Here is a 22,901-nt window from a genome sequence, read left to right as displayed (position 1 = left end):
TTTGACCCATAAACACCCCTCATGTAGAACAGGGAATAATGGTTTGACCCATAAACACCCCTCATGTAGAACAGGGAGAATGGTTTGACCCATCAATACCCCTCATGTAGAACAGGGAGAATGGTTTGACCCATGGACAACCCTCATGTAGAACAGGAAGAATGGTTTGACCCATAAACACCGCTCATGTAGAACAGGGATAATGGTTAGACCCATAAACACCCCTCATGTAGAACAGGGAGAATGGTTTGACCCATAAACACCCCTCATGTAGAACAGGGAGAATGGTTTGACCCATAAACACCCCTCATGTAGAACAGGGAGAATGGTTTGACCCATAAACACCCCTCATGTAGAACAGGGAGAATGGTTTGACCCATAAACACCCCTCATGTAGAACATGACAATGGTTTTACCCATGAACACCCCTCATGTAGAACAGGGAGAATGGTTTGACCCATAAACACCCCTCATGTAGAACAGGGAGAATGGTTTGACCCATAAACACTGCTCATGTAGAACAGGGAGAGTGGTTTGACCCATAAACACCGCTCATGTAGAACAGGGAGAATGTTTTGACCCATAAACACCCCTCATGTAGAACAGGGAGAATGGTTTGACCCATAAGCACCCCTCATGTAGAACAGGGAGAATGGTTTGACCCATAAACACCCCTCATGCAGAACAGCGAGAATGGTTTTACCCATAAACACCCCTCATGTAGAACATGACAATGGTTTGACACATGAACAACCCCCTCATGAACGGCACTGAAATGGTTTGGCCCGTGTAACCGGCATGAGGGGAGGAGACAGAAGACTCAAGTAGCCATTTTGTGGAGAGCCACGAGGTTTGGGGGGCTCAGGACAGGCGTCAGTAGTTTAATTTAATACGGAACCTATGATAAGGAAAATATTTTCTGCATAAACTTACTGCATACTTACTGTATCGATTTAAACGTGCCATCTGCTTGTATAAACTGACAAAATGTTCACTGTGGTTTAAAATGTAACACCAATATGAATGTGTTCATTTTGTGTGAACACCGCGGCTGAGGAATTAGTAGCGGTGTGAATGTTTTGAGATGTTGATTCTATCTAAAAGTGAAACTTAATAAGTGGAGACGGTCGCTAGTGAGTGAGTGGGTCGCGAGTGAGTAATGGTGTGGGTGGCGAGTGAGTGCTCGTTGATGAGTGGGTTGTTAGTGAGGAATGGTGTGGGTCACTAGTGATTGTCCGGTTTTTCAATTCTTCCCTCCAAGTGCATCTCATGTCCTGAAACACAGCACAGCACAGATACGGCCATTGTGAATCCATCGAAATGACCATTATGAACACCACCGACACGGCCACTGTGAACTCCACCGACACGGCCATTGTGAACCACCAACACGGCCACTGTGAACTCACCAACATGGCCACTGTGAACTCACCAACATGGCCACTGTGAACTCACCAACATGGCCACTGTGAACTCACCAACATGGCCATTGTGAACCCACCAACACGGCCATTGTGAACCCCACCGACACGGCCATTATGAACACCACCAACACGGCCACTGTGAACCACCAACACGGCCATTGTGAAACACCAACACGGCCATTGTGAACTCACCAACATGGCCACTGTGAACCCACCAACACAGCCATTGTGAACCCCACCGACACGGCCATTGTGAACCCACCAACACGGTCACTGTGAACCCACCAACATGGCCACTGTGAACTCACCAACATGGCCACTGTGAACCCACCAACATGGCCACTGTGAACCCACCAACATGGCCATTGTGAACTCACCAACACGGCCACTGTGAACTCACCAACACGGCCACTGTGAACTCACCAACATGGCCACTGTGAACTCACTAACATGGCCACTGTGAACTCACCAACATGGCCACTGTGAACCACCAACATGGCCACTGTGAACCACCAACATGGCCATTGTGAACCACCAACACGGCCATTGTGAACCACCAACACGGCCATTGTGAACCCACCAACATGGCCATTGTGAACTCACCAACACGGCCACTGTGAACTCACCAACATGGCCATTGTGAACTCACCAACATGGCCATTGTGAACTCACTAACATGGCCACTGTGAACCCACCAACATGGCCATTGTGAACTCACCAACACGGCCACTGTGAACTCACCAACATGGCCATTGTGAACTCACCAACATGGCCACTGTTAACCCACCAACACGGCCACTGTGAACTCACCAACATGGCCATTGTGAACTCACCAACACGGCCACTGTGAACTCACCAACATGGCCATTGTGAACTCACCAACATGGCCACTGTGAACTCACCAACATGGCCACTGGGAACTCACCAACATGGCCACTGTGAACCCCACCGACACGGACATTGGCAGCCCACTCACCGGCCAATGGGTTGTGTTGAATGGGAAGGCTAGGGTCCTTGTGAGCCTCCATGGGCTGCCCTTTGTGCTCCTGGGGTGCCTGTCCCAGCTGCTGCTGCTTCTCCGCCTGTGAGTGGGGGCGGGGGTGGGGCGGGTGACAGCGGCAGTTAGCGTGTTGTGTTGTGCGCCTTCTGCCACCCGACGCAGCCTTAGTCTGGCTCTATGAGCTAGTCTGAACCCTGAGCATCCTAGAGGAGCCTTAGTCTGGTTCAATGAGACTCTCCCATTAACACTGAACCCTGAGAATCCTAGAGGAGCCTTAGTCTGGCTCTATGAGACTCTCCCATTAACACTGAACCCTGAGAATCCTAGAGGAGCCTTAGTCTGGCTCTATGAGCCTCTGTCATTAACACTGAACCCTGAGAATCCTAGAGGAGCCTTAGTCTGGCTCTATGAGCCTCTCTCATTAACACTGAACCCTGAGAATTGTAGAGGAGCCTTAGTCTGGCTCTATGAGCCTCTCTCATTAACACTGAACCCTGAGAATCCTAGAGGAACCTCAGTCTGGCTCTATGAGCCTCTCTCATTAACATTGAACCCTGAGAATCCTAGAGGAGCCTTAGTCTGGCTCTATGAGCCTCTCTCATTAACACTGAACCCTGAGAATCCTAGAGGAGGCTTAGTCTGGCTCTATGAGCCTCTCTCATTAACACTGAACCCTGAGAATTGTAGAGGAGCCTTAGTCTGGCTCTATGAGCCTCTATCATTAACACTGAACCCTGAGAATTGTAGAGGAGCCTTAGTCTGGCTCTATGAGCCTCTCTCATTAACACTGAACCCTGAGAATCCTAGAGGAACCTCAGTCTGGCTCTATGAGCCTCTCTCATTAACATTGAACCCTGAGAATCCTAGAGGAGCCTTAGTCTGGCTCTATGAGCCTCTCTCATTAACACTGAACCCTGAGAATCCTAGAGGAGGCTTAGTCTGGCTCTATGAGCCTCTCTCATTAACACTGAACCCTGAGAATCCTAGAGGAGCCTTAGTCTGGCTCTATGAGCTTCTGTCATTAACACTGAACCCTGAGAATCCTAGAGGAGCCTTAGTCTGGCTCTATGAGCCTCTCTCATTAACACTGAACCCTGAGAATCCTAGAGGAGCCTTAGTCTGGCTCTATGAGCCTCTCTCATTAACACTGAACCCTGAGAATTGTAGAGGAGCCTTAGTCTGGCTCTATGATCATCTCTCATTAACACTGAACCCTGAGAATCCTAGAGGAACCTCAGTCTGGCTCTATGAGCCTCTCTCATTAACATTGAACCCTGAGAATCCTAGAGGAGCCTTAGTCTGGCTCTATGAGCCTCTCTCATTAACACTGAACCCTGAGAATCCTAGAGGAGGCTTAGTCTGGCTCTATGAGCCTCTCTCATTAACACTGAACCCTGAGAATCCTAGAGGAGCCTTAGTCTGGCTCTATGAGCCTCTGTCATTAACACTGAACCCTGAGAATCCTAGAGGAGCCTTAGTCTGGCTCTATGAGCCTCTCTCATTAACACTGAACCCTGAGAATCCTACAGGAGCCTTAGTCTGGCTCTATGAGCCTCTCTCATTAACACTGAACCCTGAGAATCCTAGAGGAGCCTTAGTCTGGCTCTATGAGCCTCTCTCATTAACACTGAACCCTGAGCATCCTAGAGGAGCCTTAGTCTGGCTCTATGGGCCTCTGTCATTAACACTGAACCCTGAGAATCCTAGAGGAGCCTTAGTCTGGCTCTATGAGCCTCTGTCATTAACACTGAACCCTGAGAATCCTATAGGAGCCTTAGTCTGGCTCTATGAGCCTCTGTCATTAACACTGAACCCTGAGAATCCTAGAGGAGCCTTAGTCTGGCTCTATGAGCCTCTGTCATTAATACTGAACCCTAAGCATCCTAGAGGAGCCTTAGTCTGGCTCTATGAGCCTCTGTCATTAACACTGAACCTTGAGCATCCTAGAGGAGCCTTAGCCTGGCTCTATGAACCTCTCTCATTAACACTGAACCATGAACATCCTAGATGAGCCTTAGTCTGGCTCTATGAGCCTCTCTCATTAACACCGAACCCTGAGAATCCTAGAGGAGCCTTAGTCTGGCTCTATGAGCTTCTGTCATTAACACTGAACCCTGAGAATCCTAGAGGAGCCTTAGTCTGGCTCTATGAGCCTCTCTCATTAACACTGAACCCTGAGAATCCTAGAGGAGCCTTAGTCTGGCTCTATGAGCCTCTGTCATTAACACTGAACCCTGAGAATCCTAGAGGAGCCTTAGTCTGGCTCTATGAGCCTCTCTCATTAACACTGAACCCTGAGAATCCTAGAGGAGCCTTAGTCTGGCTCTATGAGCCTCTGTCATTAACACTGAACCCTGAGAATCCTAGAGGAGCCTTAGTCTGGCTCTATGAGCCTCTGTCATTAACACTGAACCCTGAGAATCCTAGAGGAGCTTTAGTCTGGCTCTATGAGCCTCTGTCATTAACACTGAACCCTGAGCATCCTAGAGGAGCCTTCATCACCTGCTGCTGATGCTGCTGTTGCTGCTGATGCTGTTGGTGATGCTGCTCTTGATGCTGTCTCAGCTGATGCTGCTGTCCCAGCTGATGCTGCTGTTGCTGTCCCTGCTGCTGCTGTCCCTGCTGCTGCTGCTGTTGCTGATGATGCTGCTGCTGTTGCTGATGCTGCTGCTGCTGCAGTTGCTGATGATGCTGCTGCTGTTGCTGATGATGCTGCTGCAGTTGCTGATGCTGCTGCTGCTGTTGCTGCTGCTGCTGTTGCTGATGCTGCTGCTGCTGATGATGCTGCTGCTGCTGTTGCTGATTATGCTGCTGGTGTTGCTGATGATGCTGCTGTTGCTGATGCTGCTGTTCCTGATGATCCTGCTGCTGTTGCTGATGATGCTGCTGCTGCTGCTGTTGCTGATGATCCTGCTGCTGCTGTTGCTGATGATCCTGCTGCTGCTGTTGCTGATGATCCTGCTGTTGCTGTTGCTGATGATGCTGCTGCTGCTGTTGCTGATGATCCTGCTGCTGCTGTTGCTGATGATCCTGCTGCTGCTGCTGCTGATGATGCTGCTGCTGCTGCTCCTCTAGACGATGCCCTTCCTGCTCCTCAGCCTCGTGATGAGGTAAGAATTGGCGCTCGTAGTTTGCGAAATCCTCCTCTGTGAACATCGGCGAGTCGTCCACGGTCTAGGGGTGGATCATTGTAGGGGTGGACAAGAGGGGGGGAGGGGGGGGAGGGTATGAGAGACTGAGAGGGGGCGGAGTGAGCGAGTGGATGAGTGAGCGAGCGAGAGAGCGGGTGAGTGAGTGAGTAAGTGGGGATGGGTGAGCGAGTTGGTGGGTGAGCGAGTGGGTGGGTGGGTGAGCGAGTGGGTGGGTGAGTGAGTGAGCGGGGATGGGTGAGCGAGTGAGTGAGTGAGTGAGCGGGGATGGGTGAGCGAGTGAGTGAGTGAGTGGGTGAGTGAGTGAGTGAGCGGGGATGGGTGAGCGAGTGAGTGAGTGAGTGAGCGGGGATGGGTGAGCGAGTGAGTGAGTGAGCGGGGATGGTTGAGCGAGTTGGTGGGTGAGCGAGCGAGTGGATGGGTGAGCGAGCGAGCGGGTGAGCGAGTGAGTGAGTGAGTGAGCGAGGATGGGTGGACGAGTGGGTGAGCGAGCGAGTGGATGGGTGGGCAGGTGGGTGAGTCTGTGGGTGGGTGAGTAGGTGGATTGGGTGGGTGGGTGGGTGAGAGATTGGGTGAGTGAGTGAGTAGGTGATTTGGTGTCTGAGTGGTCGAATGAGTGAGTGAGTGTGTGGGTAAGTGAATGGGTGAGTGGGTGGGTGAGTGGGTGAGCTAGCGAATGACTGAGTGGGTGAGTGAGCGGGTGAGTGGATGGATAAGTGAGTGGGCGAGTGAGTGGGTGAGTGGGTGGGTTGGGTGGGTGAGTGGGTGGGTGGGTGAGTGAGTGAGTGACTGGGCGAATGAGCGGGTGAGTGGTTGAGTGGCCGAATGAGTGGGTGAGTAGGTGGGTAAGTGAATTGGTGAGTGGGTGGGTGAGTGGGTGAGTGGGTGAGTGAGTGGGTGGGTGAGTGGGTGGGTGAGCAAGCGAACGAGTGGGTGAGTGGGTGGGTGAGTGAGTGGGCGAGCGAGCGAGTGAGTGAGCGAGTAAGCGGGGATGGGTGAGCGAGTGGGTGGGTGAGCGAGCGAGTGGTTGGGTGAGCGAGTGAGCGGGTGAGTGAGTGAGTAAGCGGGAATGGGTGAGCGAGTGGGTGGGTGAGTGGGCGAGTGGGTGAGTTGGCGGGTGGGTGAGTGGGCGAGCGAGCGAACGAGTGAGTGGGTGGGTGAGTGGGCGAGCGGGTGGGTTTGGTGGGTGAGTGAGTGAGTGAGCAGGCGAGCGAGCGAGCGAGCGGGTCACCTCCCACGAGTCGTCGTTGTGGAACTGTTCGGACTGCGTGGAGAGGATGAACTCCTCCAGGCTCACCAGGTGGTCTCTGTTCAAGTCCACCTTGGTCCGGGCACGCGGGGATGGGGTGGTTCACAATGGCGGTCACGCTCGCCCTCGCTCAGAATCCGACCAATCGCGGACGCTCGAGCTCAGAATCCGACCAATCACGGCGCTCGCGCTGAGAATCCCACCAATCGCGGACGCTCGAGCTCAGAATCCGACCAATCACGGCGCGCTCGCCCGAGCACAGAATCCGACCAATTACGGCGCTCGAGCTCAGAATCCGACCAATCACGGCGCTCTCGCTCAGAATCCGACCAATCACGGCGCGCGCTCGCCCGAGCACAGAATCCGACCAATCGCGGACGCGCTCGCACAGAATCCGACCAATCGCGGACGCTCGAGCCCAGAATCCGACCAATCACAGCGCGAGGAGCAGGTGGGTACCTCGTTCAGGACGTGTTCCCTCATCCTCAGTCGCTCCTCCTCCATTTCCACCAAATCATCGTCCCCGTTGTTTGGGTCGTACACCTTCTCCAGCTACACACACAGACACAAAGACAAAGACAAAGATCCCCCATATAGCCCTAACAGACTGTAGGGGCAAGTGCTGTTAGCGAGCAGCACCTATGAAGGCCGGTAACGGTACACGAGGGGGTGGGTGGCCAGCACCACGCCCGGCCGCCTTTGTCTCCCCGGTGGCGATGTTTACTACACACCGCTACACCAGGTACTCATTTGAGGCCGAGTCGACCTAGGGGAGGCCCGGGACCGGTTCAGATAATCGTCACCGGTGGTGTCGGCCGTGAGCGGGAATCGAACCCGGGTCGCCAGGTTCATAGCGCAGCGTAGCGCTAACCGCTACACCCACCGCTCCCCACAGTGACACACAGTGACACACACAGTGACACACACACACACAGTGACACACAGTGACACACACAGTGACACACACACTGTGACACACACAGTGACACACACACACACACAGTGACACACAATGACACACACACACAGTGACACACAGTGACACACACACACAGTGACACACACACACACAGTGACACACAGTGACACACACACAGTGACACACACACACAGTGACACACAGTGACACACAGTGACACACACAGTGACACACAGTGACACACACAGTGACACACACACTGTGACACACACACACAGTGACACACACACACACAGTGACACACAGTGACACACACACACACAGTGACACACAGTGACACACACACAGTGACACACACACAGTGACACACACACAGTGACACACACACACACACAGTGACACACAGTGACACACACACACACAGTGACACACACACACACAGTGACACACACACACAGTGACACACAGTGACACACACAGTGACACACAGTGACACAGTGACACACAGTGACACACACAGTGACACACAGTGACACACACACACACAGTGACACACACACAGTGACACACAGTGACACACACACACACACAGTGACACACACACACACAGTGACACACACACACACAGTGACACACACACACACACAGTGACACACAGTGACACACACACACAGTGACACACAGTGACACACACACACACAGTGACACACACACACACAGTGACACACAGTGACACACAGTGACACACACACACAGTGACACACACACAGTGACACACAGTGACACACACACAGTGACACACACAGTGACACACAGTGACACACACACAGTGACACACAGTGACACACACAGTGACACACACACACAGACGCACTCACACAAAGGGGCTGTCCATAAATGACGTCACGCACCTGGGGGGTGGGGGGTGGGGTCAGACATTTGTGGCAACGCGTTCTGCTTAAATTTAGATTTTATTATTTTTTATTTTTTATTTTATTATTTCACTCCTAACGTGGCGACTTTACCTAAAGAACCGAGAATACGTTTTTCTACTGTAATTAAATTGATTTTTTATAAATGATTTCTCCTACGACGTCAGAGTTTGCAGCGCCGCATTAAATACCGCACGATAGTTTTAAAGCGATTTGAAGCGTTTTAGTTTTTTAGTGTTTTAGCGTTTTAGTTTTTTAGTGTTTTAGTTTTTTAAAAAAAATTTGGGGGGGGGGGGGGAGCTTTGTGACGCAGTGTGAAGAGGGGGGCAGGAGGGGGGTCAAAAATCGTCCAAAGTCGCGTGACGTCATATATGGACGGTCCCATAGACGCATGAAAAACAAAGATCCCCCGTGTAGCCTCTAACAGGCTGCAGGGGCAAGTGCTGTCAGCTAGCGCCTCACACACAGACACAGACAAAGGTCCCCCGTGTAGCCTCTAACAGGCTGCAGCGGCAAGTGCTGTTAGCTAGCAGCACCTATGAAGGCCGGAACGGCACACGAGGGGGTGGGTGGCCAGCACCACAGACTCACCACACAGAGACCCACAGACTCATCACACACAGAGACCCACAGACTCATCACACAGAGACCCACAGACTCACCACATAGAGACCCACAGACTCACCACACAGAGACCCACAGACTCATCACACAGAGACCCACAGACTCACCACACAGAGACCCACAGACTCACCACACAGAGACCCACAGACTCATCACACAGAGACCCACAAACTCATCACACACAGAGACCCACAGACTCATCACACAGAGACCCACAGACTCATCACACAGAGACCCACAAACTCACACAGAGACCCACAGACTCACCACACAGAGACCTACCACAGACTCACCACACAGAGACCCACAGACTCACCACACAGAGACCCACAAACTCACACAGAGACCCACAGACTCACCACACAGACACCCACAGACTAATCACAGAGACCCACAGACTCACCACACAGAGACCCACAGACTCACCACACAGAGACCCACAGACTCACCACATAGAGACCCACAGACTCACCACACAGAGACCCACAGACTCACCACACAGAGACCCACAGACTCACCACACAGAGACCCACAGACTCACCACACAGAGACCCACAGACTCACCACACAGAGACCCACAGACTCATCACACAGAGACCCACAGACTCACCACACAGAGACCCACAGACTCACCACACAGAGACCCACCGACTCACCACACAGAGACCCACAGACTCACCACACAGAGACCTACCACAGACTCACCACACAGAGACCCACAGACTCACCACACAGAGACCCACAAACTCACACAGAGACCCACAGACTCACCACACAGACACCCACAGACTAATCACAGAGACCCACAGACTCACCACACAGAGACCCACAGACTCACCACACAGAGACCCACAGACTCACCACATAGAGACCCACAGACTCACCACACAGAGACCCACAGACTCACCACACAGAGACCCACAGACTCACCACACAGAGACCCACAGACTCACCACACAGAGACCCACAGACTCACCACACAGAGACCCACAGACTCACCACACAGAGACCCACAGACTCATCACACAGAGACCCACAGACTCACCACACAGAGACCCACAGACTCACCACACAGAGACCCACAGACTCACCACACAGAGACCCACAGACTCATCACACAGAGACCCACAGACTCACCACATAGAGACCCACAGACTCACCACACAGAGACCCACAGACTCACCACACAGACACCCACAGACTCACCACATAGAGACCCACAGACTCACCACATAGAGACCCACAGACTCACCACACAGAGACCCACAGACTCATCACACAGAGACCCACAGACTCGCCACACAGAGACCCACAGACTCACCACACAGAGACCCACAGACTCACCACACAGAGACCCACAGACTCACCACACACAGAGACCCACAGACTCATCACACACAGAGACCCACAGACTCATCACACAGAGACCCATAGACTCACCACACAGAGACCCACAGACTCACCACACAGAGACCCACAGACTCACCACACAGAGACCCACAAACTCACACAGAGACCCACAGACTCACCACACAGAGACCCACAGACTCATCACACAGAGACCCACAGACTCACCACACAGAGACCCACACACTCACCACACAGAGACCCACAGACCCACCACACAGAGACCCACAGACTCACCACATAGAAACCCACAGACTCACCACACAGACACCCACAGACTCACCACACAGACACCCACAGACTCATCACAGAGACAGAGAGACGCAGTGCGACATTCTGAGAGACACCCAGACCCAGGGCTCAAGCAGTGTCGGCTCCCTTCCCACTGTCAGCCCGTCACCTCTTTGGTGAAAATGGCTTCGAGTTCAAGGATGTCCAAAAATCCGTCAGAGTTGGAATCTAGGGAAGAGAAAAGGTGGACAACGTTCACCACCCCGTGTCACTCCTCCTCCTCCTCACTACCACAACACACCCCGTGTCTCTCCTCCTTCCCCGTGTCTCTCCTCCTCCTCGTGTCTCTCCTCCTCCTCCTCGTGTCTCTCCTCCACCTCCTCCTCCTCACTACCACAACACACCCCGTGTCTCTCCTCCTTCCTCGTGTCTCTCCTCCTCCTCGTGTCTCTCCTCCACCTCCTCCTCGTGTCTCTCCTCCTCCTCGTGTCTCTCCTCCACCTCCTCCTCCTCACTACCACAACACACCTCGTGTCTCTCCTCCTTCCTCGTGTCTCTCCTCCTCCTCGTGTCTCTCCTCCACCTCCTCCTCGTGTCTCTCCTCCTCCTCGTGTCTCTCCTCCTCCTCGTGTCTCTCCTCCACCTCCTCCTCCTCGCTACCACAACACACCCCGTGTCTCTCCTCCTCCTCGTGTCTCTCCTCCTCCTCGTGTCTCTCCTCCTCGTGTCTCTCCTCCCCCTCCTCACTACCACAACACACCCCGTGTCTCTCCTCCTCACTACCACAACACACCACGTGTCTCCCCTCCTCCTCACTACCACAACACACCACGTGTCTCTCTTCCTCCTCCTCCTCGTGTCTCCCCTCCTCACTACCACAACACACCTCGTGTCTCTCCTCCTCCTCCTCGTGTCTCTCCTCCACCTCCTCCTCCTCGCTACCACAACACACCCCGTGTCTCTCCTCCTTCCTCGTGTCTCTCCTCCTCCTCGTGTCTCTCCTCCACCTCCTCCTCCTCGCTACCACAACACACCCCGTGTCTCTCCTCCTTCCTCGTGTCTCTCCTCCTCCTCGTGTCTCTCCTCCACCTCCTCCTCCTCGCTACCACAACACACCACGTGTCTCTCCTCCCCCTCCTCACTACCACAACACACCCCGTGTCTCTCCTCCTCCTCGTGTCTCTCCTCCTCCTCCTCCTCCTCGTGTCTCTCCTCCTCACTACCACAACACACCACGTGTCTCTCCTCCTCATCCTCCTCCTCCTCGTGTCTCTCCTCCACCTCCTCCTCCTCACTACCACAACACACCCCGTGTCTCCCCTCCTCACTACCACAACACACCACGTGTCTCTCTTCCTCATCCTCCTCCTCCTCGTGTCTCTCCTCTACCTCCTCCTCCTCACTACCACAACACACCACGTGTCTCTCCTCCTCCTCCTCACTACCACAACACACCCCGTGTCTCTCCTCCTCCTCCTCCTCGTGTCTCTCCTCCTCCTCCTCCTCCACGTGTCTCCCTCTCCTCCACCTCCCCCTCTCAGTCGCGACTTGCTCACTCACCGTGGAGGTGAAAGAAGGTCCTGGCGTCGAAATCCTCGGGCTCCAATCCATCCGAGGCCTCCCACACCTCCTTCAGCTGCTTCTCGCTGCCCTGGGGAAGCCACCGCAAGCACGGACAACCTCCCTCGCCAGTCATCGCCCATCGGCCCGTGCTCTACCCACTGCTGGATGAAGGCCCTCCTCATCATCCAGCGGCGTCAGAGAACTGCCCCTGAGATGTTGACTACCTCGCTCGGTATACAGGAGGTCGTGGGTTCGATCCCGACTCTGACGATGCCTGCTGCTGCTGCTGTAGATTTGGAGTCTGCGTCTCTCTCTCATCATCATCGTCACGGTGGACTAGGAGATGTTGACTACCTCGCCTGGTCTACAGGAGGTCTGTGTCTCTCTCTCTCTCATCATCATCATCACGGTGGCTAGGAGATGTTGACTACCTCGCCTGGTCTACAGGAGGTCTGTGTCTCTCTCTCTCTCATCATCATCACGGTGGCTAGGAGATGTTGACTACCTCACCTGGTATACAGGAGGTCTGTGTCTCTCTCTGATCATCATCACAGTGGCTATGAGATGTTAACTACCTCGCCTGGTCTACAGGAGGTCTGTTTCTCTCTCATCATCATCATCATCACGGTGGCTAGGAGATGTTGACTACCTCGCCCGGTGTGTAGGAGGAGGTCGTGGGTTCGATCCCGACCCTGCTGCTACTGCTGCTGTATATTTAGAGTCTGCGTCTCTCTCTCATCATCATCATGATCATCACAGTGGCTAGGAGATGTTGACTACCTCGCCAGGTATACAAGAGGTCGTGGGTTCGATCCCGACCCTGACGATGCCTGCTGCTGCTGTATATTTGGAGTCTGCATCTCTCTCTCATCATCATCATCACGGTGAACTAGGAAATGTTGACTACCTCGCCTGGTGTGCAGGAGGTCGTGGGTTCGATCCCGACCCCTGCTGTATGTTTGGAGTCTGTGTCTCTCATCATCACCATCATCATCACTAAGGTGGCTAGGAGATGTTAACTACCTCGCCCGGTGTGCAGGAGGAGGTCGTGGGTTCGATCCCGACCCTGCTGCTGCTGCTGTATATTTAGAGTCTGCGTCTCTCTCTCATCATCATCATCACGGTGGACTAGGAGATGTTGACTACCTCGCCTGGTGTACAGCAGGAGTTCGTGGGTTCCATCCCGACCCCTGCTGTATATTTGGAGTCTGCATCTCTCTCTCATCATCATCATCACGGTGGCTAGGAGATGTTGACTACCTCGCCTGGTATACAGGAGGTCGTGGGTTCGATCCCGACCCTGACGATGCCTGCTGCTGCTGCTGTATTTGGAGTCTACGTCTCTCTCTCATCATCATCATCACGGTGGCTATGAGATGTTGACTACCTCGACTGGTCTACAGGAGGTCTGTGTGTCTCTCTCATCATCATCATCACGGTGGTTAGGAGATGTTGACTACCTCGCCTAGTCTACAGGAGGTCTGTGTCTCTCTCTCATCATCACCATCATCACGGTGGCTAGGAGATGTTGACTACCTCGCCTGGTATACAGCCGGAGGTCGTGGGTTCGATCCTGACCCTGCTGCTGCTGCTGTATATTTGGAGTCTGCGTCTCTCTCTCATCATCATCACGGTGGCTAGGAGATGTTGACTACCTCGCCTGGGATACAGGAGGTCGTGGGTTCGATCCCGACCCTGATGCCCACAGTATATTTGGAGTTTGCGGTGTCTCTGTCTCTCTCTCTCTCCCAGTGGTCGTGTGGATTTTACTCTCAGGGTCTGCTGGCTTTTATTCTCCATGTTGGGAGGGAACGTCGCCACGCGTTTGGAGTTTTTGGCTGCTGATATGAATTCCCACGTGATGATGATGATGGTGGTGATGATGATCCATAACGTAGTTACTTTGGGTTGGATCGCGTTAAAACCCGCCACCACCCGACACAGTCAACTAGTAAGGGTTTGTCACGTGAACAGAACGTGGCCAATTTGTCACTAGTACAGCACTAGTGTGTAGTATATAGTGTAGTGTATAGTGTGTAGTGTATAATGTAGTGTGTAGTGGAGTGTGTAGCGTAGTGTATAGTGTAGTGTATAGTAGTGCAGTGTATAGTGTAGTGTATAGTGTAGTGTGTAGTATGTAGTGTATAGTGTAGTGTATAGCGTAGTGTATAGTGTAGTGTATAATGTAATGTATAGTGTAGTGTATAGTGTAGTGTATAGTGGAGTGTGTAGTGTATAGTGTAGTGTATAGTAGTGTAGTGTATAGTAGTGTAGTGTATAGTGTAGTGTATAGTGTAGTGTATAGTGTAGTGTGTAGTAGTGTAGTGTAGTATTTAGTGTATAGTGTAGTGTATAGCATAGTGTATAGTGTAGTGTGTAGTGTATAGTGTAGTGTATAGTGTAGTGTGTAGTGTATAGTGTGTAGTGTATAGTGTAGTGTATAGTAGTAGTGTATAGTGTAGTGTATAGTGAAGTGTATAGTGTATAGTAGTGTAGTGTATAGTGTGTAGTGTAGTGTATAGTATTGTATAGTAGTGTAGTGTATAGTGAAGTGTATAGTGTAGTGTATAGTAGTGTATAGTGTAGTGTATAGTGAAGTGTATAGTGTAGTGCATAGTGTAGTAGTGTATAGTGTAGTGTATAGTGTAGTGTATAGTGTAGTGTATATTGTAGTGTATAGTGTAGTAGTGTATAGTGTAGTGTATAGTGTAGTATACTAAGTACAGCACCACCGGTGTGTTGGAGAGCCAAGCCACAACATTTACAATCCGAGTACGACGATTTCGCCGGTAAATCGCAACCAGCTTCATCGGACAACAGCCAGATTTCCGGATCAGTCCACCTCCTTTGTTCCTCATATATAGAGTCGCAGATGTGGTGACCACACTTCAGCGCGGGGCGGGGGGGGGTAGGTGGAATCAATGAGTCAACGTTCATTATGGATGCGCATTGCGCGAGCCCTTTTGATCCTGTCCTTCCTGTCCGTTGTGCGTGTTAAAACAGCCTCGCCAACGGGGAATCCCGATTGAAGAACGATGTTGGGCTGCATGAGCGTGCATTTGAACGTTGCATTATTTGAACGTTGGGAGATCAGCTTTTGCGATGGCAGGTCGCTTCTGAAAGACCGCTACACGCAGCTCGATAGCGAGGACTCACCCTGTGCAGGATAACACGAATAATTGTAATCGTTTCGAGTTTCAACTTTATATATATATTTATATATATATTTCAGTGGCCTAAAATATGGCTCTAGATTTTGGTGTTATGATTTATTCATGTAGTTTATTGTTTAAAAAAATCGGTCACAGTCCCTATGATCACTGTTACATTGGATTTATGGCTTTTATTTTGGTGATTTCGAAAACGTTTTTTTTTGTTTTGGCCATGTTTTTGTTTATTGTAGTACGGAGTTAGACTGATGGCCTTAATCTTAGTTGTCTTGTGGTTGTTGTTGTTATTTTGACTTGCATCCCACTGGGATTTTTGCACACGGCGTTGGTGTACGGTGCTATTTCAGGAATATTTTGATATTTTTTTCCTGTATTTTCTGTTTGCACAGTCACACAAAGTCACTTTAAGATGTTTTCTTGTTCATGTTTTTTGTTTGTTTGTTGCGGTTGCACCCGATTCAAGAGCCGAATGGCTCACAGGGCTATACCAAATAAATAAAACTATGACCTTAGTGCTCTGTGTGGGGACGGCTGCCACTGAGCGTGCCCCTGTGTCACGTGGGGTAGTGGGTGACTCAGCCTGGCTGTGCGTGGGGATGGAGACAGCTGCCACTGGGCGTGCCCCTGGGTCACGTGGGGTAGTGGGTGACTCAGCCTGGCTGTGCGTGGGGGGTGGAGACAGCTGCCACTGGGCGTGCCCCTGTGTCACGTGGGGTAGTGGGTGACTCAGCCTGGCTGTGTGTGGGGGGTGGAGACAGCTGCCACTGGGCGTGCCCCTGGGTCACGTGGGGTAGTGGGTGACTCAGCCTGGCTGTGTGTGGGGGGTGGAGACAGCTGCCACTGGGCGTGCCCCTGTGTCACGTGGGCTAGTGGGTGACTCAGCCTGGCTGTGTGTGGGGGGTGGAGACAGCTGCCACTGGGCGTGCCCCTGGGTCACGTGGGGTAGTGGGTGACTCAGCCTGGCTGTGTGTGGGGGGTGGAGACAGCTGCCACTGGGCGTGCACCTGTGTCACGTGGGGTAGTGGGTGACTCAGCCTGGCTGTGCGTGGCTGTGCGTGGGGGTGGAGGCAGCTGCCACTGGGCGTGCCCCTCTGTCACGTAGGGTAGTGGGTGACTCAGCCTGGCTGTGCGTGGCTGGGGGTTGGGGTGGAGACAGCTGCCACTGGGCGTGCCCCTGTGTCACGTGGGCTAGTGGGTGACTCAGCCTGGCTGTGCGTGGCTGTGCGTGGGGGTGGAGACAGCTGCCACTGGGCGTGCCCCTGTATCACGTGTGCTAGTGGGTGACTCAGCCTGGCTGTGCGTGGCTGGGGGTTGGGGTGGAGACAGCTGCCACTGGGCGTGCCCCTGTGTCACGTGGGGTAGTGGGTGACTCAGCCTGGCTGTGTGTGGGGGGTGGAGACAGCTGCCACTGGGCGTGCCCCTGTGTCACGTGGGCTAGTGGGTGACTCAGCCTGGCTGTGCGTGGCTAGGGGTGGGGGTGGAGACAGCTGCCACTGGGCGTGCCCATTGTGTCACGTGGGCTAGTGGGTGACTCAGCCTGGCTGTGTGTGGGGGGTGGAGACAGCTGCCACTGGGCGTGCCCATTGTGTCACGTGGGCTAGTGGGTGACTCAGCCTGGCTGTGTGTGGGGGGTGGAGACAGCTGCCACTGGGCGTGCCCCTGGGTCACGTGGGGTAGTGGGTGACTCAGCCTGGCTGTGCATGGGGGTGGAGACAGCTGCCACTGGGCGTGCCCCTGGGTCACGTGGGCTAGTGGGTGACTCAGCCTGGCTGTGCGTGGCTGGGGGTTGGGGTGGAGACAGCTGCCACTGGGCGTGCCCCTCTGTCACGTAGGGTAGTGGGTGACTCAGCCTGGCTGTGCGTGGGGGGTGGAGGCAACTGCCACTGGGCGTGCCCATTGTGTCACGTGTGCTAGTGGGTGACTCAGCCTGGCTGTGCGTGGCTGTGTGCGTGGGGGTGGAGGCAGCTGCCACTGGGCGTGCCCATTGTGTCACGTGTGCTAGTGGGTGACTCAGCCTGGCTGTGCGTGGGGGGTGGAGACAGCTGCCACTGGGCGTGCCCATTGTGTCACGTGTGCTAGTGGGTGACTCAGCCTGGCTGTGCGTGGCTGTGTGTGTGGGGGTGGAGGCAACTGCCACTGGGCGTGCCCATTGTGTCACGTGTGCTAGTGGGTGACTCAGCCTGGCTGTGCGTGGCTGTGCGTGCGTACTGGGTGGTTGAGGCGTGCGTGCTGCTGGTGGCGAGCCAGCGCCTGCGCTTGGCGCTCCTTCTCCCGCGTGCGCTGCTCCTCGCCCTGCAGGCGCTGCAGGGCCGAGCGCCGTTCGTGCTCCTTGGCCAGCTCGTAGCGACGGAACTCGGCGTGCTGGCGAGCGTCCAGGCCCTCCAGCTCGCGCGTCGCCTGCAAGCACACGCACGCACTCATTGTACATGATACACTACACACATTGTACATGATACACTACACACACATTGTACATGATACACTACACACATTGTACATGATACACTACACACACATTGTACATGATACACTACACACACATTGTACATGATACACTACACACATTGTACATGATACACTACACACACATTGTACATGATACACTACACACATATTGTACATGATACACTACACTCACACATTGTACATGATACACTGCACACACATTGTACATGATACACTACACTCACACATTGTACATGATACACTACACGCACTCATTGTACATGATACACTACACACATTGTACATGATACACTACACTCACACATTGTACATGATACACTACACACATTGTACATGATACACTACACTCATTGTACATGATACACTACACACACATTGTACATGATACACTACACACACATTGTACATGATACACTACACACACATTGTACATGATACACTACACTCATTGTACATGATACACTACACACATTGTACATGATACACTACACACATTGTACATGACACACTACACACATTGTACACACATGGTACATGATACACTACACACACTCATTGTACATGATACACTACACTCATTGTACATGATACACTACACTCATTGTACATGATACACTACACACATTGTACATGATACACTACACACATACATTGTACATGATACACTACACTCATTGTACATGATACACTACACACACTGTACATGATACACTACACACTCATTGTACATGATACACTACACACATTCTACATGATACACTACCCACACTGTACATGATACACTACACACTCATTGTACATGATACACTACACACATTCTACATGATACACTACACACATTCTACATGATACACTACACACATTGTACATGACACACTACACACATTGTACAAACATTGTACATGATACACTACACACACTCATTGTACATGATACACTACACACATTGTACATGATACACTACACACACTGTACATGATACACTACACACATACATTGTACATGATACACTACACACATTCTACATGATACACTACACACACTGTACATGATACACTACACACATTGTACATGACACACTACACACATTGTACACACATGGTACATGATACACTACACACACTCATTGTACATGATACAGTACACTCATTGTACATGATACACTACACTCATTGTACATGATACACTACACACATTGTACATGATACACTACACACATACATTGTACATGATACACTACACTCATTGTACATGATACACTACACACACTGTACATGATACACTACACACTCATTGTACATGATACACTACACACATTCTACATGATACACTACACACACTGTACATGATACACTACACACTCATTGTACATGATACACTACACACATTCTACATGATACACTACACACATTCTACATGATACACTACACACATTGTACATGACACACTACACACATTGTACACACATTGTACATGATACACTACACACACTCATTGTACATGATACACTACATACATTGTACATGATACACTAGATACATTGTACATGATACACTACACACACTGTACATGATACACTACACACATTGTACATGACACACTACACACATACATTGTACATGATACACTACACACATTGTACATGACACACTACACACATTGTACACACATTGTACATGATACGATACACTACACTCATTGTACATGATACACTACACACATTGTACATGATACACTATACACATTGTACATGATACACTACACACATTGTACATGATACACTACACTCACACATTGTACATGATACACTACACACACATTGTACATGATACACTACACACACATTGTACATGATACACTACACACATTGTACATGATACACTACACACATTGTACATGATACACTACACACACACATTGTACATGATACACTACACACATTGTACATGATACACTACACACACTGTACATGATACACTACACACATTGTACATGATACACTACACACACTGTACATGATACACTACACACATTGTACATGACACACTACACACATTGTACACACATTGTACATGATACACTACACACACACATTGTACATGATACACTACACACACTCATTGTACATGATACACTACACTCATTGTACTTGACACACTACACACATTGTACATGATATACTACACTCATACATTGTACATGATACACTACACACATTGTACATGATACACTACACACACATACATTGTACATGATACACTACACACACATTGTACATGATACACTACACACGTTGTACATGATACACTACACTCATACATTGTACATGATACACTACACTCATACATTGTATATGATACACTACACACACACATTGTACATAATACACTACACACATTGTACATGATACACTACACTACACACATTGTACATGATACACTACACACACACATTGTACATGATACACTACACACTCATTGTACATGATACACTACACTCATTGTACATGATACACTACACACATTGTACATGATACACTACACACTCATTGTACATGATACACTACACTCATTGTACATGATACACTACACACATTGTACATGATGCACTACATACATTGTACATGATACACTACACACACACATTGTACATGATACACTACACACACACATTGTACATGATACACTACACACATTGTACATGATACACTACACACATTGTACATGATGCACTACATACATTGTACATGATACACTACACACACACATTGTACATGATACACTACACACATTGTACATGATACACTACACACATTGTACATGATACACTACATACATTGTACATGATACACTACACACACACATTGTACATGATACACTACACACATTGTACATGATACACTACACTCATTGTACATGATACACTACACTCATACATTGTACATGATACACTACACACACACATTGTACATGATACACTACACACACACATTGTACATGATAAACTACACACACACATTGTACATGATACACTACACACATTGTACATGATACACTACATACATTGTACATGATACACTACACACACATTGTACATGATACACTACACACATTGTACATGATACACTACACACACACATTGTACATGATACACTACACACACACATTGTACATGATACACTACACACATTGTACATGATACACTACACACACACATTGTACATGATACACTACACACACACATTGTACATGATACACTACACACATTGTACATGATACACTACACACACACATTGTACATGATACACGACACACATACATTGTACATGATACACTACACACACACATTGTACATGATACACTACACACACATTGTACATGATACACTACACACATTGTACATGATACACTACACACACACATTGTACATGATACACTACACACACACATTGTACATGATACACTACACACATTGTACATGATACACTACACACAATGTATATAATACACTACACACATTGTACATGATACACTACACACACACATTGTACATGATACACTACACACATACATTGTACATGATACACTACACACACATTGTACATGATACACTACACACATTGTACATGATACACTACACACATTGTACATGATACACTACACACATTGTACATGATACACTACACACACACATTGTACATGATACACTACACTCACATTGTACATGATACACTACACTCATTGTACATGATACACTACACTCATTGTACATGATACACTACACACACACATTGTACATGATACACTACACACATTGTACATGATACACTACACACATTGTACATGATACACTACACACACACATTGTACATGATACACTACACACACACATTGTACATGATACACTACACACACACATTGTACATGATACACTACACACATTGTACATGATACACTACACACACACATTGTACATGATACACTACACACATTGTACATGATACACTACACACATACATTGTACATGATACACTACACACATTGTACATGATACACTACACACATTGTACATGATACACTACACACATTGTACATGATACACTACACACATTGTACATGATACACTACACACATTGTACATGATACACTACACACACACATTGTACATGATACACTACACTCACATTGTACATGATACACTACACTCATTGTACATGATACACTACACTCATTGTACATGATACACTACACACACACATTGTACATGATACACTACACACATTGTACATGATACACTACACACATTGTACATGATACACTACACACATTGTACATGATACACTACACACACACATTGTACATGATACACTACACACACACATTGTACATGATACACTACACACACACATTGTACATGATACACTACACACATTGTACATGATACACTACACACACACATTGTACATGATACACTACACACACTGGGAGCTGTGTGGGTTGTCTGAGTCAACGTGCAGTGAGTGAGTGAGTGTACCGGTGAGTGAGTGAGTGAGCGTACCGGTGAGTGAGTGAGTGTACCGGTCAGCGAGTGTACCGATGAGTGAGTGAGTGTACCGGTCAGCGAGTGTACCGGTGAGTGAGTGAGTGTAGCGGTGAGTGAGTGAGTGTACCGGTGAGTGATTGAGTGAGTGTACTGGTGAGTGAGTGTACCGGTGAGTGAGTGTACCAGGGAGTGAGTGAGTGTACCGGTGAGTGAGTGAGTGTACCG

General features: G+C 50.0%; 1 protein-coding gene across 2 annotated transcripts in view; it reads right to left on the bottom strand.

Annotated features, from left to right (window-relative positions):
• Positions 1-831: 831 nt before the first annotated feature.
• LOC116958691 (nucleobindin-1-like) overlaps positions 832-22,901 on the bottom strand; it is a 46,240-nt gene continuing 24,170 nt past the window's right edge. For both annotated transcript variants that reach the window (XM_076057226.1, XM_076057224.1), the window contains exons 5-12: positions 17,877-18,065; positions 12,496-12,586; positions 11,105-11,163; positions 7,282-7,374; positions 6,805-6,894; positions 4,927-5,598; positions 2,401-2,506; positions 832-1,274 (exon numbers count right to left, since the gene is read on the bottom strand). In XM_076057226.1, coding sequence (XP_075913341.1) covers positions 1,225-1,274; positions 2,401-2,506; positions 4,927-5,598; positions 6,805-6,894; positions 7,282-7,374; positions 11,105-11,163; positions 12,496-12,586; positions 17,877-18,065 — 1,350 coding nt within the window. In that variant the 3' untranslated portion in view covers positions 832-1,224. The remainder of the gene's footprint in view (positions 1,275-2,400; positions 2,507-4,926; positions 5,599-6,804; positions 6,895-7,281; positions 7,375-11,104; positions 11,164-12,495; positions 12,587-17,876; positions 18,066-22,901) is intronic.

The sequence above is a fragment of the Petromyzon marinus genome, chromosome 80, assembly GCF_048934315.1.
Source record: "Petromyzon marinus isolate PM22_M1 ecotype Great Lakes invasive population chromosome 80, UKy_Petmar_22M1.pri1.0, whole genome shotgun sequence".
In the NCBI taxonomy this organism is placed as follows: domain Eukaryota; kingdom Metazoa; phylum Chordata; class Hyperoartia; order Petromyzontiformes; family Petromyzontidae; genus Petromyzon; species Petromyzon marinus.
Note: the sequence above shows the minus strand (reverse complement) of the source record. Positions and strands in the feature narration are given on the sequence as shown.